The 15,105-nt window shown below is 32.2% G+C and overlaps 1 protein-coding gene across 1 annotated transcript; it reads right to left on the reverse strand.

Moving 5' to 3' along the window:
* Positions 1-3,344: 3,344 nt before the first annotated feature.
* On the reverse strand, positions 3,345-6,320 carry LOC110024220 (probable aldo-keto reductase 1). The gene is made up of 7 exons (XM_020724057.1): positions 6,164-6,320; positions 5,734-5,901; positions 5,390-5,596; positions 5,125-5,297; positions 4,347-4,443; positions 4,091-4,244; positions 3,345-3,702 (listed from the first exon to the last, which is right to left on the reverse strand). Exons 1-7 carry the CDS (start codon positions 6,221-6,223, stop codon positions 3,515-3,517), a joined length of 1,047 nt encoding a protein of 348 aa, XP_020579716.1. The 5' UTR covers positions 6,224-6,320; the 3' UTR covers positions 3,345-3,514.
* Between the last annotated feature and the right edge of the window lie 8,785 nt (positions 6,321-15,105).

Raw genomic sequence — 15,105 nt, forward strand, 5'->3', positions numbered from 1 at the left:
TGTATATATATATATAAAGCAGCATATTGTGATGCTTCCGATTTTTTTAAAATATTTATTTCATGTAGAAAAATTGACTTTGTATCCTCCTCATCATGCACATATTTGAATCAATATACCCTTATAATTTTACATGTTTAGTATCTCTGGAAAAAAAAATGGAGATAAGTGCATTTTATGTTTAAGGGATAGTTTATTTGATGCGGTGACATTTTGAAAACGTATATGATCTGTTTGGGTAAATTGTGTTTTGACAGCTTCTGCGTTTTGAAACGTTGAAAACTGTGTTTTTACATCGCACCTATCTAGATGCGGTGGCAGCGCTCTGGCTTTTCCAAAAAAATAAAAATAAAAAATAAAAATTTGTAATTAATAACCACCACATCTAGTTTATCAGCAGATTATTTTTAATCAGTTTATAAATAGATTATTCAATAAGTTATAGCTGCCTCAAACAGACCCCAAATCTTAACTAATAGCTTTAATAAAAGAGAGACGGCCGATGCGATCATTTAAATTAGTGCGGGTTCTTACATGAATTGCAGGACGGGCCATATTACTTAAGAATCCACACCCTCATTTAAGGAATGGGATAAACATAAAATTAGGGGCATCTACATACATACCATCCAATTGCTACGTATTTACATCTAACACTGAAACTCCAAATCTTCTATATCACTTAAAACATATCACTATTTAACTTATAAAAGTGAAGTACACATTTTCATTCTTAGGTCATGTGGCATACATGTAAAAATTGAAGTTTAGGTGTTAGATGTGTAAATTCATAAGAATGGGGTGGTGTGTAATGAAAATCTTTCATGAAGTTTAGCATGAACGTTGCCACTTAAGAGTGAAATTTTGAGAACCACTTGTTGTATTTATGGTTTCTATTGTAATTAGATATAATTTGGTCTATTGTAAATAGATGTAATTTTGAGAACCACATGATATATTTCTCCTGCATAAAAGAGTTCATGAGAGAAGTTTGGTGAAGTGCAAAGTTATAGCCCATACCTTTTTTTATTTTTCCAAATTCGGTGCTGAAATCCCCCTTTGTGTGTACCTAGGCGAATAAACTTGCTGTCGAACCATAATAATCTTTTGTGTTTGAATGTTGTTGTGTGAATTTCTTCGTTTTGGCATTGTGTTTGAATCGAAATTGGTATCACAACTATGTAAATTTTTTGTGTTGATTGTTGTTGTGTGAATTTCTTTCTTTTCACATTGTTTTCACATAACAATTGGTATCAAAACTTCGTGTTCATGATTAGAGCGTGGTTTAGCTTCGACAACAACAATTTCGACATGTGTTGCCCGTATTTTTTACAGAAGGTGGTCTGTCGTGCTTTGTAAGAGATGTTTCACAATAGACTGGCGAAAGACCAGCGACTTGGAAGAGAAGGATCGACGTTTTGTTGAGAAATTAGGGCAAAGAAGAAACAGGAATCGACACAAATCCAGAAGAACACATAGAGATTTACGATGTTCGGCAAAGATGCCTACGTCATCGGGAGCAGAGCGACAACTTCATTTTCAATCTTCAGAAAAGAGTACATAATACAAGTTTCAGAATCTCACCTAGGGTTACAAACATGACATATATATAACCTTATAGTATAATATGTAACTACTTAAATTACCTCTGTTCCAAACCGTGGTATGTTGCCCCCACACTCCCAACCCACATAATGAAACTCCCCGATTGGATAGATACTTCCGCTCCACTCCGCTCGTGGGCTCTGCTCCGATCCAGCATCTGTCCTATTTATGATATATGAGTCATACCTAACTCGTTTGATTCTTGTTACGGCGGTGCTGGAGGCCATAAACAGTGGTTCCGTCTACCACACAAGATTGTAGTGATGGACGTTGATGGATCGGTGAAGTTTGGGCAGGGAGAGGGAGCACTTCGGCGGAAGGACATCTATGTTGAATATATTTTACTGGAAACACATAATAAAACTGTTCCTAGACATAATAATATTGTTCCTAGTTGGGATATCCACTAAATTGGTTTGAATAAATCAAAGTGTTGTGATGGTTACGAAGAAATTTAATCTCCAAGTATTTATCTATTAAAACATGTAGATTCCTCAAGTAATCCGTCGAGAGGAAAAACGTCACCAAATACACTTAATAATAAAGGCATTTCCAGATCTCATGCAAGCAGAGGTTTCTAAAACATATAGCTCATAGCATCTGTAATATGAATAAACACAATTTAAATATTGAGGAGAAGCATTGCTGAGAAAATACTTTCAACTACACTAATAAATGCTCAAAAATATATGAAAAACCATTCATTCATTTCTTCAAAGCCCAACAAAAATCAGTGCAAGATCTATCGTATCTGCTCTTGTGAAATTGAGAGACTATGTTGAGACTAAAGAAAGAAATGTAACACATTGTATTTATCCTAAACCATTCGCTGAAGTCCAATATGAAAGATAAAACCATTACTTGAACTAATCTCATCCAAACTCCAAAACGAACATTCTCGAGACACTCGATCTTTGAAATTTTTAGAAACAAAAGTCACTATTTTAATTAATAATTTTCCTTAAAGATGGTCTCTTGTTAGATTTAATAAACAAAAAAGTCTTGCCCTTATAGTGGACATTTAAGTGTCTTAAAAATCTCAGAATTGAGTGATATTGAGCTAATTGGATTCGTCTTATCGAGATGCTTGATTCAACTATAGGCAAGTTAGATTTGGAGATCTTTTGAGTCCCCCAATGATGAATTGAAAGCTTTCAAACTTGGTTTAACTGCATGATTTGGGCATGATTAACTCGAATTGGACCAATTTTGATATTATTTGTGTCCATCCCATCGAGCAGTCCAATTTTATTGTCAATTTGTTGAAATCGGAGTTTTGGATGTCTTTTAATTGAAATTTGAATTTTTCTTGCTTAAAAAATTATCCTGAGATACATGTTGAGCATCGAGATTTGCGTTAGATGATGAAAAATTATTGATGATACATCAAAGATAAAAAAAAATATTATAAGTTATAACTCTAAAAACTTATTGTTTTTCTTTGTAGGCTTTCCCCTCATCATGTATAATAATAATTCTCATCATCTCCTTAACAAAATGAACAATCTCTTGAAGTTCAAACTCATTTGAAATTTATTAATTTTACCAATTACTCAAATTCAAATAGCATAAGCAAGATTATGAAATATTTTTTGGCATATAAAAAATGTTATTCATATAAGCTCTAAATAACTCTATATATTATGTAAGCCCCTAACCGTTAAATTATCCAAACAAATCAGTATAAACATAACAACTTACAAATGAGCTTCATCTGAAGGTAAAATTAGAAACTTTTATTCAGATATAATCCTATGAGAATTGTTTTGATAGTAGGGTTACATCAATCCCATAATCTTCTATGACAAGGTGAATAACTCATAAGGCAATATTTTGACATCATACAATGCATACAAATTGTAGATGAGAAACAAAAAAAATGATGCATTGTTCAGAAATCTAATTAATCTCATGCGTCGATAACTTTTTTCGGAGTGTTTGCATACTTCCATGTGATTGATTCTCCGAAAGCCCAAGTTTTCGAACCCGCAACCTCTTGAATAGCGACAGCATTTGAAAGCTCTTCCAAATCATCCTTTGTTAGCTTTACATTTATAGAGCCAATATTAATGTTCAAATTTTTGCTCTTTGTTGTTCCTAAAAGCAACATGAGACACATAATAAGAAATTCTAGCGCAATAAATATACAATCACCAACCCCAAATACTAAAGAAATGGTTGAGGATGAAGATGAGAAAAACATTATTATAGTACCAAAATTATAACAAGTGATGATATAAAAATGAGAATATTGATTATATGAAAGACAATTTCTTATTTTACAATACAAAAAATCTTCTAAAAATATATATATTTTATAATATGAAATGATAAATGCAATATTTGACAAGAATTTGTTAGACTTGATGGACTTAATCGTCAAAATTAAGATATTGATTTGATTATTATATTGGCTTCACATTGTGTCTTTAGTGTTTTTATTAAAAAGCAAAAGAAGTTGTAAGTGTTTTATATGGAAGCTCACCTGGAATTGGAACAACATCATTCCCTTGATGAAGTAGCCAAGCCAAAGCTAACTGAGCTGTTGTGCATTTGTGCTTTGCAGCTAATTTTTCTAACTTGAAGAATAGTATCTTATTTTTCTCTAGGTTTTCTTCACTGAATCTTGGATGTGATGCCTGCCATGGAAACATCTTCAATAATGTGTTGAACACAAAGCTAGCAATTATAATTTTTCATTTAATTGAGTGTCACGTTGTTAAAGTCAATCAAAATAATACCAGTGAACTATATGTAGGCACACTTTCATGAACTGCTTTACCACCAAAAAAACCACGACCAATAGGACTATATGCAACTATTCCAATTCCAAGCTCTCTACAAGATAGCAATAAACAAGGTTATTTAAAAACTAGACGCACATTAGTCAAATAGCAAGATTGGAATGCAAATATAAAAAAATAAGGCTGAAAAGATGCACAAATATTTTCTGCTTTATGTTTCTTTGTTCCTACTCATTAGTCTTTGCCTCGAAAAGGTGCCATTATTTTCAAGGATTGTTTACTTTCTAAAGATGGTTCTACATTCCTCAACTAATCACAATAGTCTAGGTAACACAGAATTGCAACTTCATTATACTAGTAGGGATAAAATAGAATGATTTTTAAGCTGCTTGGTCAATCTTTTCCTCATCTAATCATGATAAGCCAATCTTGAATTATTTAGTTTAATGATTACTTCTAAAGACTAGATCAATTAACTAGTCAAATGAAATATTTTTCTTTTTTTTCTACAAGTCAAGATGCTTATAAAAATAAATATACAATATACCTTTCTGGAGTTATGCTACTTGTTCAAAAATAGAAAGAGTTAAAATTTAATGAACTCTAGATATTAATTTCCATTAATTATTTTTTCAGCAGTAGAAACTTAAGATATGAAAAACAGATAAGAATCAAAATTTTAAGTTCTAACAATTAAAGTTTATAAGAAAAATTAAAATAGTGAATGTAGATTGTTAAGTAACAATAATTTGAGGAATAACTAAATTTGCCAAACCTGCAAAGTGGGACTATCTCTTCCTCCACATCTCTTGTCCAAAGTGACCACTCTATTTGCAATGCACTAATTGGATGAACAGCATGTGCTCGCCTGACAGTATCAACACTTGCTTCTGATAGCCCAAGATACTTCACCTTACCCTCTTCAACTAATTTCTTAAGCTCCCCAATCTATAACAATAATAAACCTTAATCTAAGAACACCAACAAAAATTAACAAATAACACTTATCAAAAAAGTTACTGGTTAATGAGTAATCTCACTGTTTCTTCAATTGGCACATTTTGATCAATCCGATGTTGATAATACAAATCAATGTAATCCAATCCAAGCCTCTTGAGGCTTCCTTCCAAGCAAGCTCTCACATATTCCGGCTTACCATTTACAACAGGACCACCTTCTTTATGAAGATCTACAATCCCAAACTTTGTGGCCAATTGAATCTTTTCTCGTGGAAGCTGCTTTAGCGCCTAGAAGCATTTGTTTTCTTGAATAATAATGATATACAGAGTAACAAATTTTCTCCTCTTCAAATCTTTCATGCATCCTTACTAAGGTAGAAGTAGATTAAGAAAGACATAAGAAGAGAAGGGGGATTGATACAGACCTTGCCAACCAGAATTTCATTAGTATGAGGTCCATAGACATCAGAGGTGTCAAAAAAGCTGATGCCATTGTTAAATGCTTCCATGATGATGGATATGCCCACTTCTTCAGAAACAGGGGAATTATACATTCCAGTGAGACCCATACACCCAAAACCTAATTTGGATACCTAAATAAGAAGCAGAGAACATTCAGTAAAGACATTATGGATGGCAAGATCTTACAAAATGAAGCTTAGAGTGGTGCTCTCTTTATCAAACAAGCAATGTTTTCCTTAAAAAAAAGTTAAAAAAAGTACAAAATTGAAGACATTATTATCTGCAAATAGTTTAGCTGATTAAGAGCTGCCATGTTTGCAACAGAAATTAAAGCATCAATAACAAATTTCAAATTAAAAAAAAAAAAGAAAATTCAAAGAATGAGCTTTCTACCTCTAATCCCTGGGATCCTAGCTGTACTCTGGGCATCAAAACTTGGGTTTGCTCTTCCATTACTTCTTTATCAGAAGCCTCTGCAGACAAAAATCGAATTTTTTCTTCTCGCCTGTATTTGAAGCTTGCTACCCAGGCTGTGCTGAAGATAAGCTGAACTGGCGCATGGGTACTTTCAATTTAAAGAGTCCAAATCTGATCTGATAACCATCGTGAGGTTACTCTCCACATGTGTGAGGTAAGCCAATACATCATCTAATTCAGTATATTAAAGTTTTATCGTTATCTAATATATAGATGCCATGTTCACTTTCTATTTTAGGGAAAATTACATACATAGCACCCAAATCTCATGGATTTATTTTCTCACACTTTTATACACATAGCATTTTTGGAAAAAAAGTTGAATTTGACAATTAAAATATGATGATGAGCATTGTTTTTCATATGATTTTGTAATTATGAAAGTTTAGGTGTGAGATAGGTAAATATGAAAGTTTTGGGTGGTATGCAAGTAAACGGCCTTTATTTTATAAATAACATAATTTTACATAAGTATCATGTAATTCCTATGTATGTACATATGTCACACATAAACTTTCACAGTTACATACACAATGCATTGATGCTTTAAATTTATGCATGAAAATATATATTTCACTTTTAAAATTAGTAATAGTGATATTTTTTATGTGATATTAAAGACTCGAGTATGTGTTTAAATATGTAATTTTGGTTGTGAGATACTAAATTACGTAAAAATTGAATTATATATATTAAATTCAATTACTTTCAAAGCAACCGATAGAATTCCAATTTCGCTAACAATCAAAATACAAATTGAATTTTAAGGTTATATGAATATGAGTGAACACTTATTTCCATGCATCTAGTAAGGACAAAATGGTATATAATATTTTAGTAACTTGATGCATGCAACATTCCCTCATGTTTATGCCCTTATATATAACAATCTTAAGAGCACAACCATCTACTTAATCCGTCCAGTTTGGTCCAGTTTTCACTATATAAACCCAAATTTTAAATAAGTTAGAGTGGCTAATGAATCTTCAATAACCAATTATTTTAAATAGAGCTTCTCCTCGAGTTTCTCTCCATATGTTCATTATATACTTTTTTTCTTCTTTCCAATTATGAACCTTTCTTTGAATTTGAATTTTCTCCATTTTGTTTTTTTCTTTTTGACATCCCTTTTTTATATTTATCATAGAGGATTACTATATCCGGATTAGCTGTTAAGATATTTTGATTTCCAATCTCTCTTCATAAATTAAATTTCATTACACCTCTAACCTAATTCAATACTTTGTGACTTATACGCATCATTTGTTATAAAAGTATATGGGCAGAAACTGTCAATCAAGATTGTGTAATTGGAAGCGGACCCTTCTTGTGGCTATGATTTGAATTTCTGGACGATAATGACAAAAGATTTCTTGCTTTTCTTTGCTCAAATCAAGTTATGGTTCTGGAGTTGTCTCTGAGGCTTCGACATTCTCGGCTTCAGAACCTTCGGCTTCGACACTCACGGCTTGAAGATTTTATTGTGTTGGCAGTGTTATCAGTTTTTTGTTGACAAATTGATACTTCATAATCAGTCATCATCAATTTAAGGGGGGGTTGTCAATCAGGAAGGACGGAAGTTAGATAGCTAAATTAAGAGTTTTATATAATTAGGAGCTTCCTTATTTAAACTATTTCCAATATCTTTATTATAATTTATTTCTTTTTTAGTTGAATATTTAGATTAGGAATATATATTATTAAGTTAGCTAAAATAGATTATACAAAATATTTTATAGCTATAATAGTTTGTAAGATTATTATTTAATGGAATGAAAACAAAGTGAAAAGGCATTGAGCCTATTTTTCTCAAAACTTTAACAGAAACACGAGGGAATGTTACAAGCATCAAGTGACTACAATATTCAACATGAATGACTAAACACGTGAAAGAGTAAAGCAGGTGTGGGAATATAATCTGCTAAAACGAGTAAGCACATGAATAATAAAAGCAGTAGCAAACGTCTTAAATCACAACTATAAATGAGAACATGAAAATAAAAGCTTATAGATAAAGTATAACTCAACCACATAATAGTTCTGCACCAATAATGACATGAACACATCAAAGATTTCATAGCCAACATAAATAACAACCACATAAGTGTTCAAAACAAAATACAACAACTACAAAACCATTAGGATCAAAAGCACAAATGGGAACAACTAAAATCATCAGAACTACTCATTGTCGGTTGAAATTATGGATTTTGAAAAGAAAAATGATTTTTTGATTTAATTATATATATATATATATTACATTTATATATATATAATTTTGATTTGAAAAACAATATTTTTAATTTTTAAAAATATGAGACTAGCAAGATTTCATGCATTTAATAGTTTAAACAGTTGAACACAACACTATAAGCATACACCGTCCTGAGAGATAAATATACTACTTGACAATGGACTCGATCATATCAACTAAAGAAACTTATGACATCCGTTTGTTCTGTGAACCTTTTATGCATGACTGACAAATTCCTCTACCAAATATAAAGATTAGGAAGAGTTTATATTAACTGGGTTCTTAAGTTCCCTATAGATGCAAACTCCTATATTTAATTACATCATAAATGACCAAAGTCACTTAAGAAAACTCTCGATAATGGTCAGAGGTATTTGTCTTCAAGATTTCAACGTTTAGGTTTTCAAGGTTGGACATGGGGAAAATCAAGTGGGAAATGACCAAATAAGAACAATTATTTTCAAAGTTCGAAGGAATGAGAAGTAGAGGATGTCACAGATTTTGAGGAGAACCTCGGTGACTTCCTAAACTATCTTATGGTTTGGCTTCAGTTTTGAAAGTGATATTATCTGATGTTTCTATTCTATTGATTTATTATTTAGGGTTTACATCTGCACGATATTCGATCAAGCAAATAGCTTGGAAGATAAGATGACTTACATCAGATCGAACGACAACCTTGAAATCCTAAAAGAGTTAGGACTTATATTAGATAACATAATTGTGCAAAAGTCTAAGGAAAAGATGACGATTTATATCTTACCTGGCGGACATTCTCGAAATCTTATGTATTATGTTATTGATGATTAAGTAAATTTTAGCTGAAGTTGACTTGTTTTGTTGTTGCAGATCGTCGATCACCTCCACTTGTAGCTCGCTCCAAGCTCCACGTCAAAGTGACAGCTCCAAGGTTTAAGGTTTATGTATTATGTTATTGTTTATGCATTATGTTTGTTTTTTGTTTATCGTTTAAGTATTTGGGGGAATTTTATTTTATGTCAAGCAACGCCGGTCAAGATCTCACGGTTCCATCATCCCAACATTACTATTTTATCTTGAATTTACTTAGTCTTAATAAGCTGTTAAAATCGTTTAAACTAGAGAATTCTCATTAGCAATTGTAGTTTACCTCATTTGAGTGTTTCTCGTAAATTCAAAAGGGGTGAATTATATTCATTCATTGTTTTGAAAGTGCTTTTTTTTTAAAGTGTGCTTTTGTTTTGCAGGTATTACAAATAAAGCATGCATGATGAAGTAAATTAACAATAAAATAAATCGATAAAATTGCAGTAAATAAACTGTAAATGCGTACTTGACGCTCATGCAACAGCTGCAAGCTTAGTAATATAAACAAGATATATGGTAGCATGCAGGAGATTAAGCAAATCATAAAAGAGTGTGGCACAAAGAAAACCAAAAAAGTCATAGGAAGAACATGAGTAAGTAAAACAAAACCCGATGTCACATATGAAAGATCGAGACTAAGTGTAATCAATTAGTAAAGATGGAGGCTCATAGCTAGATTGTGTGCTTTATTATCCAACTTTGATAAAACCTTAAACCTCGATCCAAGTGGCTAGCCCGTGAAACTTTATAAGTTTTCATCCAATTTTTTTTAATCTTTCATGCATGTAGACTTTACTTGATAGGCAAAAGTAATCATATCACAAAAGAATTTTGTTTTTGTAATGTATGTATATAAGTATTTAACAAAATGAGATGATCCACAAGCTAATCACCCCAATTAGGCTAGGACTACCGGCAGCCTAAGAATGCTAGGGGCAACTTCTACCAAATATTGGTGAATAATACCATAAGTCCTATCCTTTCTCTGGAGCTCTTTGAGGTAGGAGATATTAGTCTAAATCCCACTTTCTATCCCACTCTCAACACACATAAGTGATATTATTATTACCCTCGCCACCTAGACCTCTAACTTGCACTAGTCCGATGATCCATATGTGGCATTAACAAATATCCTCATTTGCTCATAAGAGTTTGAATACCTTATATAAGACTCAAATCCTTAAGCAGTGGGTTAAACTGTAAGATAAGTAGTGTAAGGCATTTTATTGAAATTGTGAATTAACGGATCTCGAATCATTTCTTGGTGAGTCTATATGAATTTAGAGGATGATTTTTCTTCAACTAAGTATAATAAGTTCAAATGCCCTTTTTTATATTCAAAATCTTGCAAAGGTGCTATGGGCATAACCCTAAACAACTTTGGAATCTTCTGGAATATTTCCAGTTCATTTGATCTTATTACTTCGTTAAATTAATCAATCTCAGATTAAGTTAAGATTTAGTTGTGATGTTTTAACATGTGCTCATTGAATTTTGATGTTTTTAATTAACCCATGAGTAGAGCAACTAGTCATTCATTTGATGTTATATTTAAGGATTATAAGTATGTACCCTTAAGGGTAAATTTAATCTTTAAGGAATTTTGTACCCTTTTTTATTGAACTTGAACTTGTAGTGTTTTAAAGGTGTTTGTAATTGATTTTATTTCTTTTCTAAACCTCATTAAATGATTTTAGATTAACCCTAGTTCACTATCAATCACTTAAGTCTCTATGGGTAAATTTGTAATTTAGAAAATGTTAAATGAAATGAACTTATTTCTTGTTAAAAGAATGTATTATCATTTAACCATTGGTTTGGGGCTTCAAATTAGTGATTTATTATTTTCCTAACTCAATCCTCCCATATTAGGTTCATTAAAGACTTAATTGTCTTCCAACCTATAAGAATTTGATTAATTACAATTTGACCTTTTGCCAAAAGTGAAGTGAATTGGTTTCTACCCTTTAACCCATTATATTTGAATCAACTCAGACAGTTAATTATCATAATCATTACCCATTGACCCTCGGATTTGACCTTAATTTTTATTTGGAGTTCAAAATTCCATAATTACCATTTTACCCCTAGGGTTGTTTACTTCATAATTTCTTCAAGTTAACTCCAAGGGGTTTGAAACTTTGTTGTCACCCTACTCATGGGTTAATTTACACATTAGAGAAGAATTTATATTTTTCTTATTTCTATTTAATTTCTAGTAATTATTTTAGTCCAAAAACAAGAATTTTCAAAGCTAATTAATTTAGTTAAACAAAAATCTTTTCTGTCCTTAAGAAAATTTTAGGAGGTTCACCTAGGTCAAAGGATTTATAGGAAGAATTTCTCATGAAATTTTGAATTATATTTTTATTTTAAGGATTTTTAATTGATTTTAAGGAATAAATAAACAAAAAATACATTTTATTTGCCAAAAAAATATTTTTATATTTTTTATAAGTCTCTCTTACTTTAGAGAATCTAGAGAAGTTTTTTTTATATATTTTTAAAAATTTTAATTATATTTTTATAATTATTTTATTCAAAAATTAGGAAAAATACATTTAAATACTAAAACAACATTTTTACATCTTTAAAAATTTATAAAATTATTTTTGAGTTTTTTTCTGTGGTTAGAGAATAACTTGTGATATTTTGAAATATATTTATATTTTTTGTGATTTTTTATTATTTTTAATTATTTTTAAATTAAAAAATAGCTCAAAAATAAACTTTTTGTTTTGACTTCCATTTTATTTTTTCCAAGTTCCACTGGTCTTAAGAAAAATTAAAAAAAAATTCATAATTTTTTTATTTTTATTTTATTTTTTATAATTATTTTAAGCGAAAAATCTTATTTATTTAGAAAATACATTTTTATATTAAATATAATTTTTCTGACTTTCAAATTTTCACAAAGACTTTATGAGACAATTTTCTTCATTTTAGAATATTTTGGCTTTTTTTTAATTATTTTTATTTTTTTTTTCTAATTTTTAATTTTTATTGGTTTAAATGAAAAATGCATTTTGGACCTTTTTAATTTTATTCTCTTTTTTTATAAGGTTTTCTAACCGTAGTGAACCTACCAAACTTATTTTTATATTTTTTTGTCTTTTATTTTATTTTTTATAATTACTTAATTAAAGTAATACTAAAAGTCCTACAAAAATAGAGCTTTGATCATAGGGGAGGAGTTCACTGATTTTGGAAAAATTAGAGAACACTCCTAAGCACATGAAAAGTAAGTCTTCTGAATTTCACATTATTTTGATTAATGTTTAATTAGTTATGTTCAAATAAGCTTTAATGTATTTAATTAATTTAAAAATATATATAAGGCTAAAATTTTTAATTTTTAGGCTAGATTATTCTCCTCTGTTCACTTGAGCACATGAGTATTTTTATTTTATTTTTAGGATTTTTCTACACCAAGATATGTATTTTTTTAAGTTTATGAATTAATTTTGAATAGAAAATGCCATATTTCTCTACTTATATGATTCGATGCCTCGTCATCCTCGACAGCTCTGAACTCTCATGCCGCGCCCTTCGGTTGGCTGACCTTCCCATGCCAGCGACAACTCAACCCACCATTTCACGTATTGCGCTCCCGTTTGGCTTCATCTCTGCCACTTGTACGATATAAGCAGAAACAGACGACATCTGTTCATCGTCCCCTATCTTTCACACGTGAGAACCGTCAAACTTCTAACCTCAAGATCTTGCTTGATACTTAATGAAATTAAGTGCGGTTTGTTTCAACACCTTCATCTAAGTGAGATAGACCATTCTATACGGTTAAATACATATTAAATACACATTTCTTTCACAAAGGTCCAAATTGAGGCAAATTTAGGGATTTTGGGTTATACCTTTGCCCAAGAGGTGATGCCTCATTTGGGTTGGATGGAGACGATCACCTTGACCTCACGAACCTCCTCAAAGTGTCACTTTGAGCTATGATGGGGTCTAGGTATGATATAGACCAAAGGGTGGATCAGGTTTGGTCTTGGACTAGTTTAGAGAGCTCGGAAATGAGGGATTTTGATTGGGGATGTGATTTAAAGCTGTGGTGAAGCTTTTGGAAGGCACAATTTGAAGCTTTGTGGAGTTCGGTGGAATGGTCGAAAAGGTCCTGATTTTCAGTTGGGAATTAGGATTTTAAGCTAGGTTTGAGGGCTGGAAGATGGTTGGGATGAGCTTTGCAAGGTTAATGGAATGTTCTGGATCAATTTTGGCAGAGCTTCGCCAAGATTTGTGCATCACCTCCCTTTGGTCGTGAGGTGGTGGTGTTTTTATAGAAAGGGAAGAGGGCTTCAATTGGGTTGGCCAGTGGATGCAAAGTGCTGCCTAGGCGGAGTGGAGAAGAGGGAAACAATCCAATTGGAGTGAGTCACATTGGATGGGAAGACTTTAGAGTTTTGGCCATGGGTGACCTCTCAAGTTTGGAATTTTCCGGTGACTAGGGCAGCCGGTCATGCCAAGGGTGGGGGCTAGGTGGCTCAGAGAAGTCAGGGGTGGAGAATTGTGGAGGCAATTGGGTTGTGCCAACTGGCCAAAGGTGGATCAAAGAGGAATGAAGTTTAGGCCTATTTTGGGTTTGACTTAGGTTTAGCCCTTGGAAATGGCATGGTTCATTTCCACATGGTGGAGAGTGTGGTCTTCTTAGTCTTTGTGTTCAATCTAGGAAGTCACATCCAAGAGGTTAAGGTTTGAATTTAGGCTTGACATGAAACATGGGAAGGTGAGGCAAAGCTTGGGTGGCTTGAAAGCATGTCCTCCTTTTGCCACTTAGGGTGTGGTGAACTTTCCCTTGGCTCATATGGCTCACATGTGGCTTGGAGGAGGCTCAATGACTTGCATGTGGCTTAGCCAACTTTCATGAGGAGTGATTTTAAAAATTTTTGGGGTTTTATGTGGTGCTGTTATAAATCTAAATTGGGTGATTTATATTAGGACACTAGAGCTTAGGGTTTGATTTTGATTAAATGGATGATGAGAATAAGGAATCTATCATGTGGGCTTTTGATTTCAAAGGAATTATAAATTGGGCTTGGTTTTAGTGGGCTTTTAAAATTGGTCATGGGTAATTGATTTGGGCTTGAATTTTGATTTAAGTTATTCATGTTGGGGTTAGTGGAATTTGGGAATTGTCATGATGAAATTTGGGGCATAGATTTGGTGAAATTGAATTTTTTCATGTGGGCTCAAATTTGATGGATTTTGGATTTTTGGGTTGATTTTGATTGATTTGAATTTGATCTTGGATATGTATGGATTTAGGATTGAATTTTGGCGGAGTTGGATTTGGATTTGTCATTAGGAGGATTTGAAATGGACCCGGTGGAAATTAGGGACAATTTGAGAATTTTCGGTAATTTAGAGTACTTTTGGTATTTTGAGGTAGTTTGGTAATTTGGAGAGGTTTAAAAGGATTTTTGGTGAAGGCTTGAGTATTTGGGGGTATTTTGGTCGCTTGGAAAATTTTAGTGGAATTAGGGTTGATTGAATGATGTGAGCATGCAACCATGAAAAGCCTCCTCAAAGCCATATAGACCTCTGAGAACTCAGTTTGGAGACTCTATATGCTGGTCTCAGTCATCCTAACTAATGGTTAGAGACTTAGGACCACCCACATGAGTTTTCAAAAGAGCCTAAGGAGTAGCCATGGACTCCAAGGGGAAGATAAGCCAATTTAGGCAACATGGATAGTTTTAGGTGTGTTGGGGAATTTGGGGATTTTAAATGTGTCAAAGAC

This window comes from Phalaenopsis equestris, unplaced genomic scaffold (assembly GCF_001263595.1).
Source record: "Phalaenopsis equestris unplaced genomic scaffold, ASM126359v1 Scaffold000251, whole genome shotgun sequence".
NCBI lineage: Eukaryota > Viridiplantae > Streptophyta > Magnoliopsida > Asparagales > Orchidaceae > Phalaenopsis > Phalaenopsis equestris.

What these genes read in the sequence shown, in the direction of transcription:
- LOC110024220 (XM_020724057.1), bottom strand. Translation starts at nt 6,223, where the DNA reads ATGGAAGAGCAAACCCAAGTTTTGATGCCCAGAGTACAGCTAGGATCC. An exon ending in TAGGATCCCAGGGATTAGAG is followed by an intron (nt 5,902 to 6,163) that starts GTAGAAAGCTCA and finishes CTTCTTATTTAG; the next exon opens with GTATCCAAATTAGGTTTTGG. An exon ending in ATGAAATTCTGGTTGGCAAG is followed by an intron (nt 5,597 to 5,733) that starts GTCTGTATCAAT and finishes AAATGCTTCTAG; the next exon opens with GCGCTAAAGCAGCTTCCACG.